We start from the raw sequence: 22340 nt of genomic DNA on the forward strand, positions 1-22340 counted from the left end.
CAAGCCATATGATAGAGAAGAAGGAACTTCTAGATTTTACCTGAGGTTTAACATTAAAAAAGTCCAGACTAGGGGACCCACTGTGCTTCTGAGCTAATAAGTGGTCCTAACAACTTGCATTGCACAGAAAAGGCTTTGGAGAAAAAAACAGATACACTTGCAATATGATAAGAAATAGGAATGTATAATACTATTAGGCTATTCCGAAGTAAACCAGAACTTAAGTGGGTATTTCCTTCACATAAGTAGCAGCTGAATAACTCATAAAAAGAGAAGATGAGCAATAATTTCTTTTTTGGGAGGTGAGCCTCATATGTATCATCTATGTGCTTACTATGAAAGCCCAGTAATGGGATTTGACTTTTAATCTTGTTGGCTGGACCCTGCAGTTATAATAATGGGTTTCTAGTTTTCCAAATATTGGGTTTTTAAATAGTGGCTGTTATGACAGCAAAAATTTCATGAAAAAAATTCTGAATGACTAAGTGGAGTATTCTATGGATTTGGGTAAAACTGATTCAGGACAAATATATGACAAATAAAGAGGACAAGCAGGTTTAGAAAGAAGTTATTTACCACTTTAATAGGGCTGTCCAACATTTGGTCACATAGATTATTCTGAAACCTAATTGCTTTAATGGTTTTCCTATCTCGCCAGAAGAGATTTGAATATTCTTGGAAAAAGCAAATCAAACATAGAAAAAAGTGCCACGATGAGACTTGTGGCTACAGCACTATGTACTTAATGATGCCAAACTTTGGATTTAATCAGAGGACACTTCTGCAGTCTAGGGCAGCTATACAAAGCCTTAAGACATTGTATTTACAGGACTTATTAATACAGGGATCCATATTCTACCATAACTCTGCCAGAGTCTTAAGAGCATGTTGGAGCAGCTCCCTCCAAAATCCTCACTCTTATCAGTGTAAAAGCTTGTAGTTCTAAAAATAGTTTCCTGGAAGAGGTTAAAACGGTTATCATATATCAATTGAATATAAAGTATGGTTATATAAGCCAAGCTTGCATGCTAATATTGCGCAGGGCAGAAAGCAATAAAACAGGACGCTGTGCTTCCTTGGGCCATCAGGTAGAAACAGAAGGAAGCTCTTGATTCAGTATTACTATCCCTCAAATTCCAGGAGTCCACCTGTAGCTGGCCTTCCAGCGTGAGTGCCATGTTGAACTCTCAAAAGGGCACATGTCTTCTTTGCCAATAGAAAAAGAAATGACAACGAAAAGAGAAAAAAACAAAACATCCAGAACTCAAAGAGATACACCAGCCACCTCAAACTGTGGTACTGTTCATTTCTTGAAGAGAATATATAATATTTCAAAATATTATATGTACATATATTTCAAATGGTACAAAGTAACTATAGATCCAAATTAGAAGAGTTGATCGTTCTTCATAATCCCCAAAAATTTCATTGAGAAAACTCTTTTATTTAAAACGCACTTTCCATGATGTTGACCAAAAACTCTGAGTCTTTCCACTATAGGATACTTCGTGACACATAGTAAAAGCACTGTGATTATCTGATTGCCAGTCAAAGTGCAAATAAGAAATCCATTTGGCTTGTAATGTGTTGGATGTTTTAAATTCTTAAAATGTATTTTCCACAGGGTTGGTTTTCCTTTATTACTACAACAAATGCTTCTGTTAGGTTCTTGGGTGAATCTGAAACCAAAGAAAGAAAAAAATTTCAGAGAGAAAGGAACAAAATGAAGGCACAAAAAAGATGATTAGGCAGAAAATGAGGACATCTTGATTTTTTAGGATATTGATTCTTTGGAGTGATCTGAAGTAGAAAAAAAATGTTAAAGTCTATAGCAGTAGTTGTCAAATGATGATCAAAGCACATTGACAGGACACCATATTTTTATCAATTTATTAAATTAATTTTGCTATGACTGATGAGACAGGCTCTTGAAGCCATGTCTAACCAGAACTGGCTTCATGGGCCTAATATCTATGCAATTGCACAGAGCCCTGTGCTGGAGAATGCCCCCATTTAGTTTAATGATCTGATACTGCAATCTTGAAATTATTAGTAATTTTTGAACAAGGCACCTTATGTTTTTATTTTGAACTGGGCTCTGCAAATTATGTAGTCAATCCTGTGTCTGATGAGAATTTGAAACGAGTAGGTCATTCCATAGCCTTGTCACGTTGGAATAAGGTGAAGTCGTTGCCAAAGTTAGACCACATTTGTTTAGAAACAAAGAAGACCTTTGTAAGGCAAGGAACTGTTTATCAAATAATGACATAGTTGAAGGGCAATTGAGAGCATACTCCTATAACTAATGATGCCATATAATCCATTTGAATATGGTCCCAAAGACTCCTATATTCAAAAGCATGCATACATAGAGAATCACTGGTTTAGAGAATAAAAGATAATTCTAATAGAGTTAAGGTTCTATTTTAGAGTTCTGGGACTTAAGACATTTTTCTTCATTTCTTAATTCTTTATAGTCTTAGAAATTTACTGTCTGAGTCTAGGGGTGCAAATCCATTTGAAGCTTTCAGGTTAGGTAGGAATAGTAATAAACATTTGCATTCAAAAGTAGGTTGGGCCAGGGGTAGAATATATAAGAAATCTTCACGCATTTATTTTTTATTCTCTCTATATAAATAACAGGTCTTTCCAAAACTTGGTTTCTTATATTCCAGTGGTATTTATCACCTTCTGTTTTTACTGTCTTCTTTTGTTTCCCAAAAGGAGGGAGAAAGTGACGTTTACAAAATATACCTTTTTTAAAATTTCTACCAGCCCACTACCCTCACCCGCTCAACCCAAACTTAGGCCCTATCCTCTGTGGAAGACTAAGGGCTCTGTGATATTCACCATCACATCCTCAAAACCTTTATATAGAAACTTTAGGTAGTAGAGACTTAAATACATTTACTGGCTAACTATTGCTTTTCTCACTCGTCTGAAAGACATTAACATAGTGGGTTGTAGGAAATCCAAAGCTACTTGATACTTTAGCAAGTATTATATCAGATTATGTTCTGTTGTTTTGATCTACTTATTTTCCCCCAAATACCTTTGATTTTCTCATTTCATTTCCTTCCTCTTCCTATCACCAAACAACCAATGTTTACTTTTTACCTGTGAATTATCACAGCATTGTAGAACAACTTATTTTCTTTGTGAAAAGATCTGTCTGTCTAAATTAAACCATTGTTGCTGAATACACTGGGTATAGATTTGTTCCTGAATGCATGATCAATTGCCTTTCCAATTTTCAAACTTATGTTTTTCATATATTAGTTTAAAGAAAAGAAATAAACCAATACGTATCTAAAGTCATAGGAAAAAATCTCTAGTCAGTATTCAAGTTTGTTAGTCATGCTATAAACTACCAACAAAGCAATTTTAATAAAACAATTGGAATAATGATCAAGCAGCGTCAGGGTTAAAATTTAGCCATAAAACTTCACCCAGATATGATTCCTCTTTCCTTAAGGTTTATTCTTTCAAGTCTCCTGAAAGAAAAATCTTTTTCTAATAATATTTATATTCCTTCTGCATGTTATATTGTCACCGAGATCCAATTTCACCAAGGTTTTTCTTTAGACTGTGGTCTGTTACCCTGGCTACCCCACAATCCACAGTGTCTAGATGTTTAATTAAAACACCAAATTTCTACTTTCTACCCTCTTTAAAAAAGGAACATCATAAAAAATTACATTGTACTTTGAAGCATCTTTGTTTCCATTTCAGACTGCTGAGAAATTTGGCTTAAGATGAGTGGAAAGTAACCAAAATGGTTTTGAAAAATTCAATGTAGAGGAAAACAATGGTGTACTAGGAATTGTTTTTGAAAGTATTTTTACATCGGGATTATTTTTTAAAATAACATGTGAAGGAAACTTCCACTTGTCATTAAAAATATGAGTATGTTTCTTCAGTTTTATTTCTAAGAGCCACTCCCTTTGAATTAATTTTACACAGAACAAAAAAGATGATTGAAAAAAAATTCTTTTCACTTTGATAAGAACTTGAATTTTTTTTTTATTCTAAAGATGACCTCTTAGTTAAGAATAGAAAAGTGAAAACATGCGATTCAAATTAAAGTATATCTGTGAATTAAAACTTTTAAAAGTTAAATTGCTAGAGTTAATATTTGAGGTGTGTAAGCATATTCATTCTCTAATGGGGAAAAAGAGATAAAGCATACTATAAAAATTAATATAAAGTGTATTTTCAGAGCATATGATCTAAAGACTGTTGTTGGCATGCCATTTATACAGAATGGAAAGTTCCTGTATGTATCGTTTGGACTTAATTGGTGCTTTTGTGTTTAAAGTCTTATTTCATTGTGAATTTCTTGGTTAGGAAAGGAGAGAAAATGTGTGAGCAGTAGTATCTGAGTCTTCTCAAAGTTTGGAAAGTACATTTTTTGTAGTGTCTTCTTTTCCTTCTCTAAAGACAGACTTGAGAATTCTCAGTTGACTGATGTGCCGTTCACATGGCTGTAGAGCAGTTTCTCATTTCCTCTCTTGAAATGGATGCATACATCCTCTGCTTTCAAACTCACTGCAGTTACAATTTATTTCTCTTGTACACTTGACTGGGTTGAATTCAGCCTGCTTAGGGTAGTAGCAAACATAGTGTGCTCCAGCTTCTATTACCATGATCAGATTTTGCACTGTACTTCTGCGGTGCCAGAAAATGTCTAGGTTGTATATACAACATGCCTGATGCTTCTGAAATATACTCTACAGAGGCTGGCTGAATAAAAGAAAGTTACATAGGTCACAAGGAAGTAGTATTAACAATTTTTATGTTTTGTTTGTTTACAGTCTAGCTTCCAAAGAGTCTCCTAGTTGTTACTCTTGGAAATTCACATATTTAAATCTTTAAATAATTTGACTTGCGTTATTCCTTTTTACTAAGTTTCAAGTCCGGAGGCACCATGAGAGCAGGGCTTAACTTCAATAATTGGTGATCAGTTATCATTTAGAACAGGGAATGGAAATTTGGTAGAAAAATATATCAACAATGCATTTAATATAATGGTGTTTGAATCATAATTCTGGAATTACACTGGCCATAATTTAGAGTAGCTTAAAACTAACTTGTGAGGGTAAAATAAATTTCAGGAAAAATATAACCAAATGGAAACCTAAAACCTACACTCCACCTGATAATTAAAATGGTTTCTACAGGTTTACACTAACCAGGCTTATTTCTGTAGGTGTTTCTTCTGTAGGTGTTTCATTGAGATGAAATAGAATAATTCACGCTGAGCTTCTCAGCGTGTTTGAAAATGCAGGTTAATAAGCTAGGATCATTCAGAAATCTCTCCTGGCTGCAACCCGGGGAGGTATGGCCATTTACCAGCTAATGTGATCAGTACAAGCAACCAAATTTAACACACAAAGCATCTCCGCCTATTTTATATATGAAAATAAAAGTGTTTATATGGTATTATGTAGCATTACTTTTGTTTTCTGCATCATGAAATGGCAAGAACCAATTTTATTTTTTTGAAAAGATAAAGCTGAGAAGAAAGATCAAGTTAAGACTCTAATACAGGGGTTGGAATCAGAGATGCCCTTTTCCATTTGAGTCACCTTTTGGAAGACTACAAGTTCAACATATTGGGATTTGAAATTGGTAGAGTTTGCTTTAAAAAATATCCAACACATTAAAATATATACACAGGGCTGATATTCAGGTGATGTGCACATATATGACCATACTGGTTATTAAAATAGTAACAAACCTTTGTACTAGTAAATAAATAGTTAATGTCTTAAGTGTCTTGAGCACTTCACCCTCCCCACCACTCCCTTTAGGACTCCCAGACTTTTTTATGGTCCACTGTCTACAGAGGCAATGGCTGGCCTAGCTAGGCCTCTCCATCCTCCTCCAGCATCAGGACACCAATTCTGATGGATTGAGTAGCCTCACCATGTAGGTTGTTATATAATTTGAGGACAACTCCTTATTTAACCAAAGAAATTGAGGAAGGATTATTCACATTACAAAAATCACTTCCCTGTAAGTTCATCAAAGAATTCTTTTTAAAGAACCTTTAGAAAATGGCTGTACTTAAATTCAGAACTTTTCAGCAAAACATCTGGACAAATTAGGCAAGACCCTAAATTTATTATCTATTCTGAGAACCATAGATGTTGGATGAATTATCCAAATAATTGCCTCACTGCTCCTCTTCCCTTTGGCTATTGTAACCCAGCTTTATTTATCACCCAGTAACAGAAACACTAAACTGCTCATTTTGGAAAAGCTAAATTCAATCTCTAACTTCTTGTTGATGGATGGGCACTGATCTGAGTGGTTAAGAATGATTTCTTTTGGGGAAAAGGTTTTCTTCTCTCCTGTTCAAAGCTTCTTTGGGTGTTGTCTGTATAACACAAAAGCAAATAATACAGTTTGTAACATGCACAAGACATTCGAAATAAATGAACTTACTCTTGTGGTCTTAATTTTATTGCCTGTAGCGCACATCCATCCGGAATTATCGGGGAGTGTCTTACATTCTTCTCCCTCTAGACAAGGCTCCATCTCACACCACCATTTCCCAATCACTATGGAGGCTATGCAAAAACAGGAAACAAGTGTGTTTGCAATTTTTCCAAACAACTTGGGCACTGGTGCTCTGTCCTTCTGCAGATGTTAATGGTCTTTGAAGCAACTAGGTTCTCTTTAACCTTGTGACTAAGAATATTCTATTAAGAAGAATAAGATTTTAAGTTATAAGTCTTACAATGCAAATATAATTATGCTGTCTGGTTTTATCAAGCTATATTTGGTCAAAAATCTCCCCGTCTGATGAAAACATGTGGACCAGGAAGACTTACTTGTTGGAGGAACTTGTATGTTAGTTTATGTAAATCAAAATGGTGTATTATTTCTTTTTGATGAAGGGGACAAAGTGCTAAATGCTCCTCAGAATAACTGAGCTATTCTTTTCAGAAAGGCTAGTTTATCCACCCAGCATTAGGGTTTATTCCCCAGCCTAGCGCCCTTGACAATTTAAAAAATAAATTGACTGGAAGTACAAAAGAAACCTGCACACACACACACACACACACACACACACACACACACACACACACCCAAAAACCAAGAGTAATAATAAATGAAAATATTTGTTTACAGTCACAAATATATTTGATACATGCTGTGATTTCCTTTTAATATGTTTAATATGATGTGGGTGGAACTTTCAAAATTTGAGCCCCTGAGAAAACAGCTCTACTTTTCAAGGTGATATCAAGGTTGATCACAATAGGCAGCTGGCAATGAATTTAGTAGATATATTTATAGAACACTTTTTTTCGATAATAAGATTTTATAAAGCTAGTGACTAGATTCACTCTACAAATTAAGAAGCTCCATGCCTTGAGTGAAAAATTATTTCTGTCTAAGCATCAGTCACTTCTGAAGCTCCTTTAGGTATTAGTTTTTCACAAACCCTCCTTGGCTTTTCTAGTCAAGATCTTCAAAATGTTCACCAGTATTTTTATTGTGCTACTTTCTGATTGGCTATTTTTGCACTGGACTGAAAGTCTAGTTCTTTCCATGATCATCTCTCAACTCCTCACACCCCAAAGATAAGTCTCCATCACACTGCTTAATTCTCACAAACAACAACAACAACAACAATAAACGACATTTGTTAATTTGAAAATGAAATGGAGTAACCTGTGCAATGAAGCGGGGGCACATTAAAATTCTCTCTCCATCGTGCATTTGCCAGAGGGATTAGATTATTAACTTAAAAGAAGAATAGTTTGAATATCCAGATATTCGCATTCAGGTTTTCCTCTTTCTACACTTTTCTTAGTTTAGTCTTTCTCTTCTTTAGAATCAAGAGTTCCTCGATCTTTGAGTAAAAATCATTATAAGCTCAATTTAAAGATGTTTTCAGGGTAAATTTGTCTATATTTGATTTATGCCCTATACATGGACCAGACTAAACCATAAAAATGCACCTCCATTAGATATGGCAAGCAAGTATAGGAAGTAAAATTTTCTATATAGTTTATCCATATGCAAGACAATGTGATATTTTGGTAAAACACTGAGTAATAACAGGAAACAGAAATCCTCCACAGGCTACAAAATGATTATATGAATGTTTTCCTTTTTCATAGTAGAGCTCTGTGCCAGAACATGAAGTAGAGAAAATTCTAGTCATGGGTAAAGAGTACTTATGTGAACCAATGGGTGACAATGTTAAGTAAGGGAAGCATATATTTTGGCAACAAGGAAAACATATGTAGTGTTAAAAGGGAACAAAAATAAATTGCAAAGCTTCCAGTAAGGTAAGACAAAAGTCAGTGTTGGCAATGTTTTTTGAGAGCCTACAATCTGAACCTCTCTTTTGGCCAGCACTCGGTCAGAAATAGGCCTGTCACATTTGCCATGCTTGTCCCCTTAAAGCCCATCTAATGTTTTGATATTACTTGCCCTGAGTCTATATCATTGAGAATGGAAACCCTCTGATCTCAGCTCTGAGGGGAAACTATCTTTCTCAACAGCCTTTGATTTACCATTTTGTCACTCTTTTCTCACAGAAGCGCAGGAATAATGAACTGTTGAGGAGGTCAGTCTCTAGTATCTTTGCCCACTTGTAAAAGACCCTGTCCTTTTTTGTTGTTGTTGTTGTTAGGCTGCTTGGAATTGACCTACTTTGTTGCAAGCTAACAAAACAATTTCTCTTTTCCCTAAGCATCAGTGTCTGCTAAATGAAGATGTAGATAGTAGGAAAAAGAATACCTCTTAAAATCCACATATCACCTTTAATTCATGGTTGTAAAGATCCACTGGCTCATAGAGAAAAGAAATGGCTTTCAAAAAATAAAAATGTCCCCAGCCATGTCTATAAATTCTAGAAATTCATATTACACTTGCTTTTCCTAAATAAAGTTTGGTGATTTGGCACTACCCTCTGGCTTATTAGACTCTAGTTCTTTCTTCCAGTTTTGCTTTTCTAAAGATGCTATTAGACTGATTTTCTTTCTAATTTGTGCATTGCACGGTCATCTTACTATCTATCTATCACTTTGAACCCATTTTATAGAAGAAAAAACTGAAACCCGGAGAGGTTAAATAACTTCCCCAAGCTTACACATGTAGCAAGTGCAGGAATTAACACTAGAATCCAGGTCTGCTTAATCACAAAATCACATTTTTTTATCATTATAATGCTAACTCATTCTAGTTTTCTGTTCAGGATTCATAGAACTCTAACGAAGCATTTATTGACCACTGAGTGAATGAATGAATTCTCTATACTGTATTATTATTGACAATAACTTTCATGTCAACACAAACATTTGAGGAAAACAAATATATTTGGTTCTTGTAAAATTAAGTTAACTTAAATAATTTGGAAAAAGGTCAGTTTATCTTATACTTAGTTCTTCCTAGTCTGAGCTATATATGGCTTGATTTCATTAGTTATAGCATTTTAATAGAAATTCTCACTAATAATTTTTGAAGCCATGAGAAACTTGTGAGGTAGATGCATAGTGCTATAAAGACTTTTCTAGAAGAACTGAATTAATTAAGTAACAGCTGCAAAACCAGTTCTCTTTTATCTGTGGTGATTACAAAAGAGGGTCTTAAAGGTCCCTTTTAACCCTGGGATTCTGGGATTCGCTTGATGAATGTGCCATGTTCAGAAAAATATCTGATCTTCAACTTTTTCAAGAGTGTTCATCTTCCCTTGGGAGAGTCTTAAAATCACAAAAGCCACTTTAATCATGAGTCTTGATTTTGTCCTTATACCAGATCATTTTGTGGTAGAGAAGAGAGACTATAAAAGGAGAATCAATCCATCTTTCAGGGATAAATCTTAAGTAGGCCAGAAATCCTTTTTTGTTGTTGTTGTTATTTTTTTTTTTGTTCACTTTGAGGTATTTTACCATGGGAATAGAACAAGGTACTAATAAGCAATGGGTTTAATAAATACGGCACATATACTTTGTATTGTTTAAGAACTGTAGTCCTTTTCTATAATTTCAATAGATATTGTTCGAGTCTCAATTCAACACTTTCAATACCTGATTTACTGAGAGGGTAAAATAATGAACATGACATAGCGCCTGCCCTCAGAGCTTACAATTAAGCTCAGGGTTTCTCAATAAGTGTGCTATTGGCATTTGGGAGTAAATTATGATAAGGAGATATAAATGAGCAAAGTGTTTCTTTACCAGTAGATTGTTATTGTGCCAGAGGAGCAGGCTCACAGCGGTGAGTAGGAAGAGAAAACCTTAATAAGATGTGGAAGTTTTTGAAATCAAGGAACCTGGGCTTTTTTTAAAAAAAAAAATTTGTATTTTCTTAAGGGAGTGGTAAAGCACTAAAGATTCTATATAGATTCTATATTTGATGAGCAAAGGGAAGATATGATTACAGGAAAGATCAGTTCGGCAGTGATGTGCCAAATGGAAGGAGAAAGAATCCAGCAACTGAAATGCCAGTTAAGCATTTCAGCATTCAAACAGAGAAGGAATAGGTCTTCATTTTGGATGCCTACCCTACAACTGTGAAGAACGGCAGAGCTGCAACTAAAGAAACGTTATAGCCAGTAACCATATTCACTGTAACCTTAAAAACTTTGGACTCTAATTATTAGCTAATATGTCTGCATACTCACTAGGCAGTGAGCTCCCTGAGGGCAGAGGTCATTCTGCATTCATCTTTGAATGGCATAGAGTAGCTCAAGACAGGTTTGCAATTTATAAATAAATAAATGACTTAAAAAAGAAATGAGAAGAAAAAAATAGTGCCTGCATCAACGGATTGTGAGGATTACAGAAAAAATAAGCATCTGAAGAACTGAGCAGAGTATCTGGCATTAGTAAATGTGCAATAAATTTTAGCTATTATCATCACCAGCAACATAGTCGTTTGTACTACTCTAAAGAATAAAATCACTCTAAAACAAAAAAGGCAATTCTTCACAAAGTTAGAAAGTAAACCATTGTCCTTCCATATTATGCCAAAGTCTCAGCTCACTTCTATGACTTATAAGAGTTTGAGCATTTATTAAATGGTTGAACATACCATTTCATTCATTTTCCCAGAAGTAAATTATGAGTACATCAATCAAGACTAATTTCCAGGCTCACTTTTGTGCAACCCATCATGCAATTTAAAGCAATGGCTGGAACTCCATGAGAGAATGAGGTCAACTCTCTAGTCTCCCTTTTTGCACAGGTTGTTGGAACAGCTGTTCCGATGCTCTTTTCAATATAGACACAGTTCCCACTCTAAAGTGGCATACAATCTCTTATGGAAGGTTCACACTAAATATAGTAATGCAATAATATATACTGACAAATTATAATACACAAAAAGATAAAATGTATTATAAAGGAAATTAAAAAGTAGATATAATTTAGATCATCAGGGTGATAATGGTAAGAGAAGTCCTCATTGTTGAAGTAATTTAACAACTAAGTTATCAGCACAATTATTTTCATATTAGAGCAAATAAGTATATATATTAAGGTAAAAGGCTAACTTCACATGAATTTGAAGATACTACACAAAATATAAGATAAATTTTCTACTTGTCATGGGCTCTTCCTAGCTGTCTTATCAGAAGGCAGAGGTATAGTTCCTACTTCTTTGAGAAAAGCTATCAGCTCTGGGACAGATAATTTTCAGAGACTTTTTGCCAACTCAGGGAAGCACTCCTAATTCCTGCCAATAATAATATTCCTCATTTTATCCTGGATACCATGGCTGGAACCCTGGCTTATTCTCTGCTTTCAATACAGTTGTAACCCCTTATCAGTGGTTTTGCTTTCTGCAATTTCAATTGCACACTGTCAACTGCAGTCCAAAAATATTAAATAAAAAATTGCAGAAATGAAAAACTCATAAGTTTGAAATTGTGGGCCTTTCTGAGTAGTATGATGAAATCTCACTCTGTCCTGCTCTGTCCTACCCAGAACATGAATCATCCCTTTAATCAGCATATCCTTGCTGTATATACTCCCTGCCTGTTACTTAGTAGCTGTCTGGTTATCAGATTGTTTATCAGAAGGGAAGAGAGAGAGAGAGAGAGAGAGAGAAGGAAACCACATTCGCATAACTAATATTGATTACGATTGACTTTTTTAATAACACGGGGGTGAGAGATGCCAATTCAGTTAAAAATCTACATGTAAATTGACTCCCCCAAAACTTAACTACTAAGAGTCTACTGTTGAATAGAAGCCTTACTAATAAAATAAATAGTCAATTAACATTTTGTATCTTATAGTATTATATACAGTATTCTTATAATAAAGTAAGCTAGAGAAAAAATATTATTAAGAAAATTATAAGGAAGAGAAAATAGATTTACAGTATTTGTTGAAAAAAGCAAATAAATGGACCTGTGCAGTTTAAACTTATGTTGTTCAAGAGTCAACTGTATATTTCTATGATTGTCATATTTTATTATTCGTTATTTTTGTTAACCACATATTGTGCTTAAATTATATGTTAAACTTTATCGTAGGTATGTACATAGAGGAAAAAACATAGTATATATAAGATTTGTTACTATTAGTGATTTCAGGAATCCATTGGCAGTCTTGGAAAATACCCCCCATAGATAAGGGAGGACTACCGCACATAATAACTCTATTCTCACATCTGCTCATAAGTCAAACACTAGATGTTGGTCTTGCTTTCACGAAATTGATGGTTTTATTTTGAAATTAAATTCAGCATATTTTTTTTGCATTTATATAGGTACATGATTTTTAACATATGGTTAAAAAGGAGGACAAAGAACTATGCTTATTAAAAAATCTCCTACTTTACATCCCCTGTATTCTCAAATTTAACATTCTATGTTTAAAATATTTGAGTGACCCTGACGTTTATAGCAGATAGTAATTTGTAATTTTGCAGAGATGTAAACATTTTGATGTTTTTATTTTTGTCAACCACAGATACCTTTATGTTTTTCTTCCCTAATTTTAAATCTAATATATATTCTTTTCTAAAATTCAAAGCATACAGATAATTATCTCTTTTTGCTAATTATGTAATATATAGATAGTGTATTATTGAATTGGGTACTTGAAACCTATGTAATTTTATTAACTAATGTCATCCCAATAAATTAATAAAAAAGGATGAGTATATACATTTGTCAATATTCATTGAACTGTTCTCTTAAAATGAGAGCATTTGATTGAATGTAAATTTTAAAATTAAAAACGTACACGTGAAAAAAAAGGAAAATGTACACAAACATGTTAGGCAGAGGTGAACTGTTGGATTTGGGTATGTTTTTCCCAGACTCTCTCTGATTGTTCTTGACAATGCATCCAGAGCGATCTTTTAAAATGCAAATAATTTCATATCATTCCTCTGCTTAAAAATCTCTAATGGTCTCCATCACATAGAATAAACTATACATGCTTTATTAGATCCTTCAAAGATCCATGTTTTTTGACATCTTCCATCTTTCCAATCACCTTTTCTACCATCGCCATCCTACCTTCCATTTTGTTCCAGTCTCTCTAGCCCTCTAACTCTTCTGCAAACCTGTAGATCTTTTTTCTGATTTGGCTCACCCTCTGTTCAGAACTGTGTTCTCTCAGAATTGACATTAACCTGGCCTCAATTCAGCTGTGCCTCTTCAGAGTGGCCTTTCTTGATAACTTATCTAAAATAATCCACACCCGTGACCCTGACACTTTCATACCCTGCTTTGATTTTCTTCATATTGCTTACTACTACCTGTACGCAATTTTAGTTTACCTGGGTATTTGTCTTTCCTCTCACTTGATTATGAGCTTCATGAGCTTCATGAAAGTTTAAACTTTTTATTCTCAAGTGGCTAGAACAGTGCTGGCACATAGTAGGTGATTAATATTTATTTTTAAATGGTTGAGTAAGTGCATATACTAACACAATTTATAATATAAAAATTTTTGATAGAAGTAAAATCATACCATACACACTACCTTATACTATTATTTAAAATCTAACTACTTTGTCTATAAATAAATTAAAGGCATCATTATATTAACACCTGAATAATATCCCATAATAGAGCTATATCTTAATTTATTTAATCACTTCTCTACCATTGAAGATTTAAGTTGTCTTTTTTTTCTTGTGATAGATGGTTTGTAATTAGAATGAATGTCTATATGAACACCCTTACACATATATCTTTGCAAGCATATTTAATCATTTCCCCAGGATAAATTCCAATGGGTAGAATTTCTAAAGAGTCATATGTATCTCATCAAATTGTCCTCCGGAAAAATTGTTCTAACCGCCATTTGCCACAAGTACCCACTTCTCTGCACAACTTCACCAATATTGAATTCTTAATGATGTTAGTGAGGCATGGAATTTGCTTGTCTTTTGGGGATACAGAAGCATGTTGCTTAGCCAGCTAGCGAACCTAGCCGACTGCCAGCCTTCATATTCCATCTCGACTATCTATAGAGTTGACCTAACAGAGCAATAAAACTTCCATTTCCTTGTGAATAACTTTTCCTCAAAGAAATCCAACCCAGCAAGCTGTCACAGAATGAAGAGAGAATAAGGAGGTCAAGCAGAGTGAAGGCTCCAAGCCAAAACAAACAAACAAACAAACAAGCAACACCATATTTGATGTCTGAGTATAAATAGGTATTCTCGGTGGTCCCTAATGAATGGCATGTATCTACTGTACAAGTATCTCTTAGGTTTAGCTAACTCAGTGTGGAGAATCTTGCTATTTCAGAATAAAAAAGGCATTTATGTTTATCTCACTGGAATTCCGTATCCCTGTGGTTGTCACTTCTATTTGATCCATTTACATCCATGACAACAGAATGGGAAGGGGGGCGGTAACCTGAATGTGGGTATAGAGAAGAACTCCAAAAGGCCTCTTCATTTTAAATCAAAGGGAAGTTCAGATGTAAAAAAAAAAAACATTTATAATTAACTTTAAAGCCACACATATATATGTATATCTTTTGGTGTTAAGATCTCTGTGTTCTCACAACTTTAGAACTTAGTCGGGCAACTTAGAGGAGTATATTTGTATACAAGTATTTTCCTAATTTGAGAAAGTACTTTATGAAGTTATTATTAGATTCTGTAACATAGTTTTTCTAGAATTGCCACAGATTTACCATAATCAAATAATGTCAGTTAAGTAAACTTTCCTCTTTTCGTAAGTAATCATTATTATAGTTATCAATATAATAAAACATTAGTTTTGGTTGATCTCTCTTTACACCTGATCCCAAATTAAATTATTCCCAGAAAATTCTTGGCATCACGTTCTTTTGCAAAACTAGTGCTTTCAATCTTGGTAGTAATAAGAAAGTTGTATACTGATTGGAAAGTCTTTCATTTTAATCTCACTCCCACTAGAGGAGATTGATATAAATAAAATTTAAATGGAAAACACATCTCAGATGCCAGCAGTGAAAAAGACTTTGTCAGTCTAATGAAACGGTATCAGTTTTTCTCTACTTTATTCAATAAATTCTGAGTCATTTTCTAAATGGATTTGATTAAAGGAAAGTTCAGACTCCCAGTGAGATGCTCTTGGCACTGATGGAGACTTTAGACAAAGGAGAAAGAACAGGGTATGTGAAACCTCTTAGGCTGCTTCAGATCTATAAAAATTGATAGCAAGTAGGAGAGAAGTGTCTCTAACCTTGAACTTACCTATTGCCTTAGAAGCAAAATCCTGGGGAATTGAACAAGACACATTGTTCCTCTTATTTTATTAGGATGTCATGGGTGGTTGAGTGAATTACAATTGGCAATCTTGGGAGTGGGGTAAGGCTTGGGTGAAAACCTGTGGCTCTCAGTGCTTTATATACCCTTCTCACAGATGTTTGTAAGAGAACAACATGCTCTAAAGTCATTATGCTCATGTAGTCTCTGGGGAGGCTTTGATGCCTTCAGGTTTATTATAATAAATGAACTTCAGAAAACATACTGACTTTCATGTGAGGATGAAATGTGTAAATCTTGATCATACAGAATTCTTGTATTTAATTTTATTATGCGTGTTTTAAAACAGTAAAATAATTTGATAATTGTTCTTTTTAAATAATTTGGTAGGAACCACCTGATATCTGTTTGGTATATGCCTTTGCCTGTTAACACCTTGAGAAGTGGACAATAACAATCAACAGGTTTTCACCCAAGCCTTACTCTGCTCCCAAGATTGCCATGTTGACTATTTTTCCTATCAACAGGTGGAGTCTGTTTCCCCGACTCTTGTATCCAGGTTTGGCCATGTGATTCGTTTGGGCAATTAGGTATTGGCAAACATGTGCTTGGAGCTTGCTGCTTTTTGGAACCCCAAACTTACCATGATGAAAGGTCACATGGAGCAGAGAGTATCCTATCTGAGGCTCTTAACCACTAGGCTCCAGCTCCACAAAGTCACTGCTGGCCTAATCCTCAATCCTCTCAATTAATGTCTGAAACACATACATGACAGCTGCACTTTCAGTGGGTATCATAAAGGAAAATTCAGGAAAATTGATGCAATGCTGGCACTTACGTCATTGAATCAATGTCAACAGCCAATATCTCTGAATTTCTCGTATCCAAAAAAAAAAATCAATTCCTAGTATTCAAGCTACTGCATTTGGGCATCCTCTCAATTCATGTGGTCATGTGACCTAGTCTTAACCTCTTCGCATATTCCTACCACTTGGCCTCAGTGGTTAGTTCAGATGTGAATGAAACTAGCCAATAAGTTGGTTCTGAGCCTTTGATTGGCTCTTTTGGGAAAAAGAAGCTCTCTCTCCCATGAGATTGCTAAGCTGATAAGTCATAAATCTGAAGTGTCCAGGCCTCCCACATTCTTTCCCAACTTGCCACCTAACACAATCCCAAGTAATACCAAAGGTACTCAATAAGTATTTGTGGACTAACTAAATGAATGAGTTACTCCAGATATTTGACTGCACCAAGGTTAGATCACTTCCATTTCTATCCATTTAGCATAAATATTCTCAAAGATTGAAGAATAATTTTTTTTACATTCAAATTCAGAAATTCAGAAATTCAGAGGGCCTATATATCATTCCAAGAGTGGCTTTCTGTTCTCGTTATGTGTCTCTCTACTTCGTATGCACAATCATATTATCCTTCACAATATGCCAAATGCAAGAGATATGGAACTGGCCTAGTTGTATGTAAATTAGGCATTTCCTGGAGCACTTAGGGTCAGTGGGATTGTTGAGTTTTCTTAATTACAATCCAGATATGCTCGCAATGGAGTAATACTAACTGTTATGGTATAGAGAAACTAAATCAATTTTATTTAACTATTAAGATTTATTTCAATGTCTTGTACTATTTGGGCAAGAAAAGAAGAGCATACAGAATTGCTCTCATGATGAAATATTTTCTGAGCCTTGCTATAACATAAGAAAGAAATTCAGAGAGAACTGGAAATTAGCCATCAAAAGAAAAAGGGAAAAATAGCAATTAAAGATAAGGCTTTTAATATTTATTTAATGTTGATTTAATATTATTTTCTGTCCTACATCTAGAGGGCTGAAATCTATCTCTACCCAAGTATGAGCCATGGGGTAAGAGTGTGAAAATCTTTTTGAATTGATAATATTTGGGGAGAAGACAGACCTGAAGAAAAATTTTTTCTTATATTCTGAGTTTTAAGTTGACTTTAACTTAAGTACCAAGTTCAAAAACCATTTTCATTTCACTTTCTGAGATGACAACTTTTATCAAAGAAAAAACGATCACCAGTGCAACATGATTTAACATGAAATTCTGAGTAAAGGCATACTGCTTTGTATTATAGAATTTCGTTGGGTCATAAGGGCCCTTTCTACAAAATGAAATATACCAAAATTACTTCCTTTCAGTTATGAATCTCATTTTGCAACTTTTCATCAATAATGTCTCCCCTTGATTCAGAAAGGTAAATCATAAATATTATCTAAGTCCATGATAAACACACATCTTAATATCAACTCATTTCTGAAACTTGTCATGCTCTGCAAAGCAGCTGGCATAAAACAATGAGGTAATCATCAGTCATCTTCTAATGAGCCCCTTCCTACAATTGTAGTTCAGACCAAGAAGTTCCATTTTGTGAAAAATATAGACAAATGTATCAACTTATTATTTGGGAGTGGAAGAAGAATTGATATTTAAAATTAAATTTAGTCTTATCATTGATATTCACTGCTAAAGTAGTTGCCATGTAAAGTTTCAAAAAGCAGGCTTTATGGACAAATAAAAATTAATTGGAAACCAGTGTTGTTCTCATCTGTTATTTGGCCTCCCCAGCAATAATTCTACTTTTTCCTCCTGATGGTGATTCTTGGGTTTACCTTCTGGGATGCACCCTTCTTTCAATTTATGTGCTCATGTGACCTAGTTCCAACATCTTTGCATATTGCTACCTCTTTGCCTTGGTGATTGGTTCAGATGTGAATGACACTAGCCAAAGAGTTGGTTCTGGGACTTTGACTGGCTCTTTTGGGGAAAAAAGCTCTGTCTCTCATGGGATTGCTAAATTGATAAGTTATAAATCTGAAGTGTCCGGGACTCCCACATAGAGTGGTTCTGCTTGAGAATAAAGACAACACACAGGAAATCACAGGCAAGAGATGGTGACCAGAGACAAAGTCTTAAGCTCTGCTTGATAGTCTGAGTCCAGGCGTAATCGCAACTAACTTGATATATGGACTTTTCAATAGGAAGCCACTAAATTTCTTGTTTTGCGTAAGTCAATTTGACTGGTGCCTCTACAATTGACAAATGGAAAGAATTCAGATGAACATAAATGCAGTTTTGATGGAAATATAGGTATCATTGTGAGCTTTATTTGAAAGTTTATTATCCGAAATAAATTGACAACAATCTATTACACATACCACACAGACATACACCTATTGTATGAATTTTGTGAGCAGCAAATCATTAAAGTGTAGCTGTTAAGAGTAAAATCTCTGGAGTCAAATTCTCTTGCTTCAAATCCTGGCTCTATTGTGTGATCTTGATAAAAGCATTAACTTCTTTCCACCTCAGTTTTCTAATCTCTGAGATGGAGATAATAGTACCTAGCTTAAAGGATTGTAGAATTGAAGGGATTAATACATGTAAAGCTTCCTACCAATGCCTGGTACAAAGTAAGTGCTCAAAAACCTTAGCTTTTTATTATTATACAAGCATCAGCTGACCTCAAGTAGATGCAATTCAATTAAACATAAATGTATTGCTCTCCTGGTACTATGTTGGGGCTAAAGACAAACTGAATAAATTTCAGTCCGTGCCCTTAAGAAGCTCTTAGGTTAATCGAAGTTATTATAATTTAATTGCAATCAGTGTGGTCAGTGCAATGATAAAATAAACACTTTGAAATTATAACATTTATGGAGTACTTACTGTGGGCCAGGTATTGTGCTCAATGAATTGCATTGATTCTATAATTTAATCTTTATAATGGTCCTAAGATATAAGCACTGTTATTATCCCATTTTTTGAGAGGAGGAAATTAAACCAAAGTAAAGCTACAAAACTTGCCCATGATTGTACAGCCAGGAAGGGGCAGACTTGTGAATCAGCCAAAGCAGCTGTCTCCAGAGATGATTAGAAGTTGGAAAATGATGTCTAAGGTAAGTGTTGAAGGATGAATAGTAATTTGCAAAGTAAGCACAGTAGAGATTGGTAATTTTAGTGGAGGTAAAGCTATGCACAACCCAGAGGTGTAAACTAGAATAGTTTATTACAGGAACTATTAGTAGTTCAGCATTTGTGGAGCAAAAGTCCATGTGTATTTGTGAGTTAGTGAGGGCAGGTGAGGCTGGGCATATTTTCAGTACTGTGAATTTGATTATAGTCTTTTTAATTAACTAGGCTTTACTCAAATGCAGTTGCTGTGGCAAATCAAAGATGACATGAGGATATCAAAATGATTACTTTTGATCCAGAGCAAGTTCTCTCTCATCTCAGGTGATACTATATCTCTGTCAGATGAATTTCCCTTCCTGGGCCATGATTTGGCATTTGGAAAGTCCAATTCAGTAGATGGTGCTGGGGATGAATTAATTCATTTGGCAGAGACAAGCAGCATTGTTCTCGCTGAATATTTCCTTCAGTTCGGAGGTAGCTTGAAGGATGCTTACTCAGCATTTCTATCACTTCTCCAGTTGCAGGCCACTTGGCTACAGGATTGTACAGCTTTCCTTGTACTTTTTTATACACAAGGAGTGAGAGCAAAAACAAAACAAACAAACAAATAAATGAACAAACCTGCAAAAGGCCATGATCCAAGCAAACAGTTTTTCACCTGAGTTTTAAACCATAGGGTGTCATTTTTAGAAAATGCTTCTTTTATGTAAATAAAATTATATAAAAATGAAACTTTATTTTCTTGCTGTAAGTGGAAAACTGACTTCATTTACTTAAAGATCAATATAAAAACTAATAGAACAACAATAACAAAAGGGTTACTTAATCTAGTTAAATGTTATCATCTTCCAAAGGTGAAGTCCTCACTTTGTTTTAAAAAACTGGTGATAAGTAAATTTTAGAGAGGTGTTAAAGTCAAAGTAGTACCAAACTGAGACTTCCCCTTAAAGATATCAGACCAGCTGAAGGAAACTGAAGAAGGAGCATTTTAATTACTCCGAACTTCATTGCTGTTTAGCACCATGTCTATTAATACCCCAAATGATCTTATTTATCATCATTGTTATATACTGAAAGCAATGAAATAATTTCTCTTTTTCTTCATCTCTTTTATTGTCTTTTCTAGTACCAGAAGAAAGAACTAGTGCTGTTCTTAGATGCTACACAATATCCTGATTGCTTTCATCCAAGACCACTTTTATTTAGGTCCATTAACTGTACACATTAATTGAATAATAAATAAATTAAACTGTAAAATATGAATCAGCTGCAACATAAGTAGCTTAATTTTTTCAGCTGGCATTCACATAAAAAATGTATAAATGAAGGTTCACATTTTTTGAAGGACAGCTCAGTTTTTGCCACATCTCTGTGATGAAAAGCACCAGACTGAGAAGTCATCCTCCTGGTATTTTAAGACACATTTAATCACTGAATTTGGAAGACAGCCTTCAGTACCTGAATGTCCAGGAAAAAATATTAAGCAATCAGGTTTTATCAGTGATGACCAATAAAAGAGAAAAGCTAAATTTAGCTCTAAATTTCATTATTCAGATGGGTTGAGTGACCTCCTATATTCTTTAAAAGACTGATGGCCTTGAATGTTTAGGACTCTGAGAGAAATGAATTTTGAAGATGAAATAGGAAATAGGAAGTCACTTTAAAGATGCACAGAGGCACTCTCACACATGGACAGAGACCAAACTGTATCTGCTTTTATTGATCGAATAATGTGAATTGTGTTTTGAGAAATAATGGCCAGTGTAGTCTGTAAACAATATGTGGTTTCAACACATTTGAAACTCCCTAGGTTATTACATTCTGTGTTACTTTCAAAGGATGTGCAGAGAGCTAATAATGCTAGTATCTAATTTTTTAAAGGACATTTTCTTAAGCTGGCTACTCATTATCCTTCATGTTAACAAGGTAGTCTTTTAAAAGTTAATGAATAGGGAAATGTGGCGGAATGAGAGACATCCCCAGATCTCTCCCTTTGAAACAACAACGGAACATCTAAAATACAACGAAAAACACCCAAACTGCACACAAGCAAGTCTGAGCATGGGATCTGCACATGAGAGCTACCACAGGTCAGAACCACAGGTGTTGGATGGTGGACTGGGAGTAACAAAGAAGCTGCTTCTTGCAGCTGCCAGAGCTCCCTGTAGGAGAAGGGGGAGTGGAGAAAGAGCAGCGAGATCCCTGAACAGACCTGCGTGGGAAAGCTGTGAGCTTCACAAGCCTGGCTGGTGGCCTTCTCATCAGGCAAGAAGGCAAAGAAGCAGGATGGCAGAAAAATAACAGTTGATTTTTACCAGCCGTGGTTGCAAATCCAAGGCTGAGTCACAGTCTCCAACTCCCAACCCAGATGGCCCCACCCCCATACCCACTGAGACTGAATACCGCAGAGCCCAAGAGAATCTGTGCAAACACTACTGAAACTGTTGCGAATACTGACAAGAACTGAAACTGAGGGTAGCGAGTGTGTTTAAATATCTATCGGAAAATAAAAAGACATTTTTAAGGCTTTACATAAAGCAGAGATTCAAGAGGCTTAGACACCACATACTGGAAACCAAAAGAAAAGCGCTTTCTTCGCAGGAAGCTAGAGAGAGACATTCATATAATAAATCTTCTTTCTGGAAAAAAAGCAGAATACGTTTCCATTAATGCCCAGGTAGAGACAAAGTCCATTAAACACC

The 22340-nt window shown here is 34.9% G+C and overlaps 1 protein-coding gene across 1 annotated transcript in view; it reads right to left on the minus strand.

The window, feature by feature from the left end:
- Positions 1–556: 556 nt before the first annotated feature.
- TAFA1 (TAFA chemokine like family member 1) overlaps positions 557–22340 on the minus strand; it is a 509838-nt gene continuing 488054 nt past the window's right edge. Inside the window, exons 4-5 of the mRNA XM_039851641.1 lie at positions 6451–6575; positions 557–1679 (exon numbers count right to left, since the gene is read on the minus strand). Of these exons, the coding sequence (XP_039707575.1) occupies positions 1662–1679; positions 6451–6575 (143 nt within the window). The 3' untranslated portion in view covers positions 557–1661. The remainder of the gene's footprint in view (positions 1680–6450; positions 6576–22340) is intronic.

This window comes from Pteropus medius, unplaced genomic scaffold (genome assembly GCF_902729225.1).
Source record: "Pteropus medius unplaced genomic scaffold, Ma_sr-lr_union100, whole genome shotgun sequence".
Taxonomy (NCBI): domain Eukaryota; kingdom Metazoa; phylum Chordata; class Mammalia; order Chiroptera; family Pteropodidae; genus Pteropus; species Pteropus medius.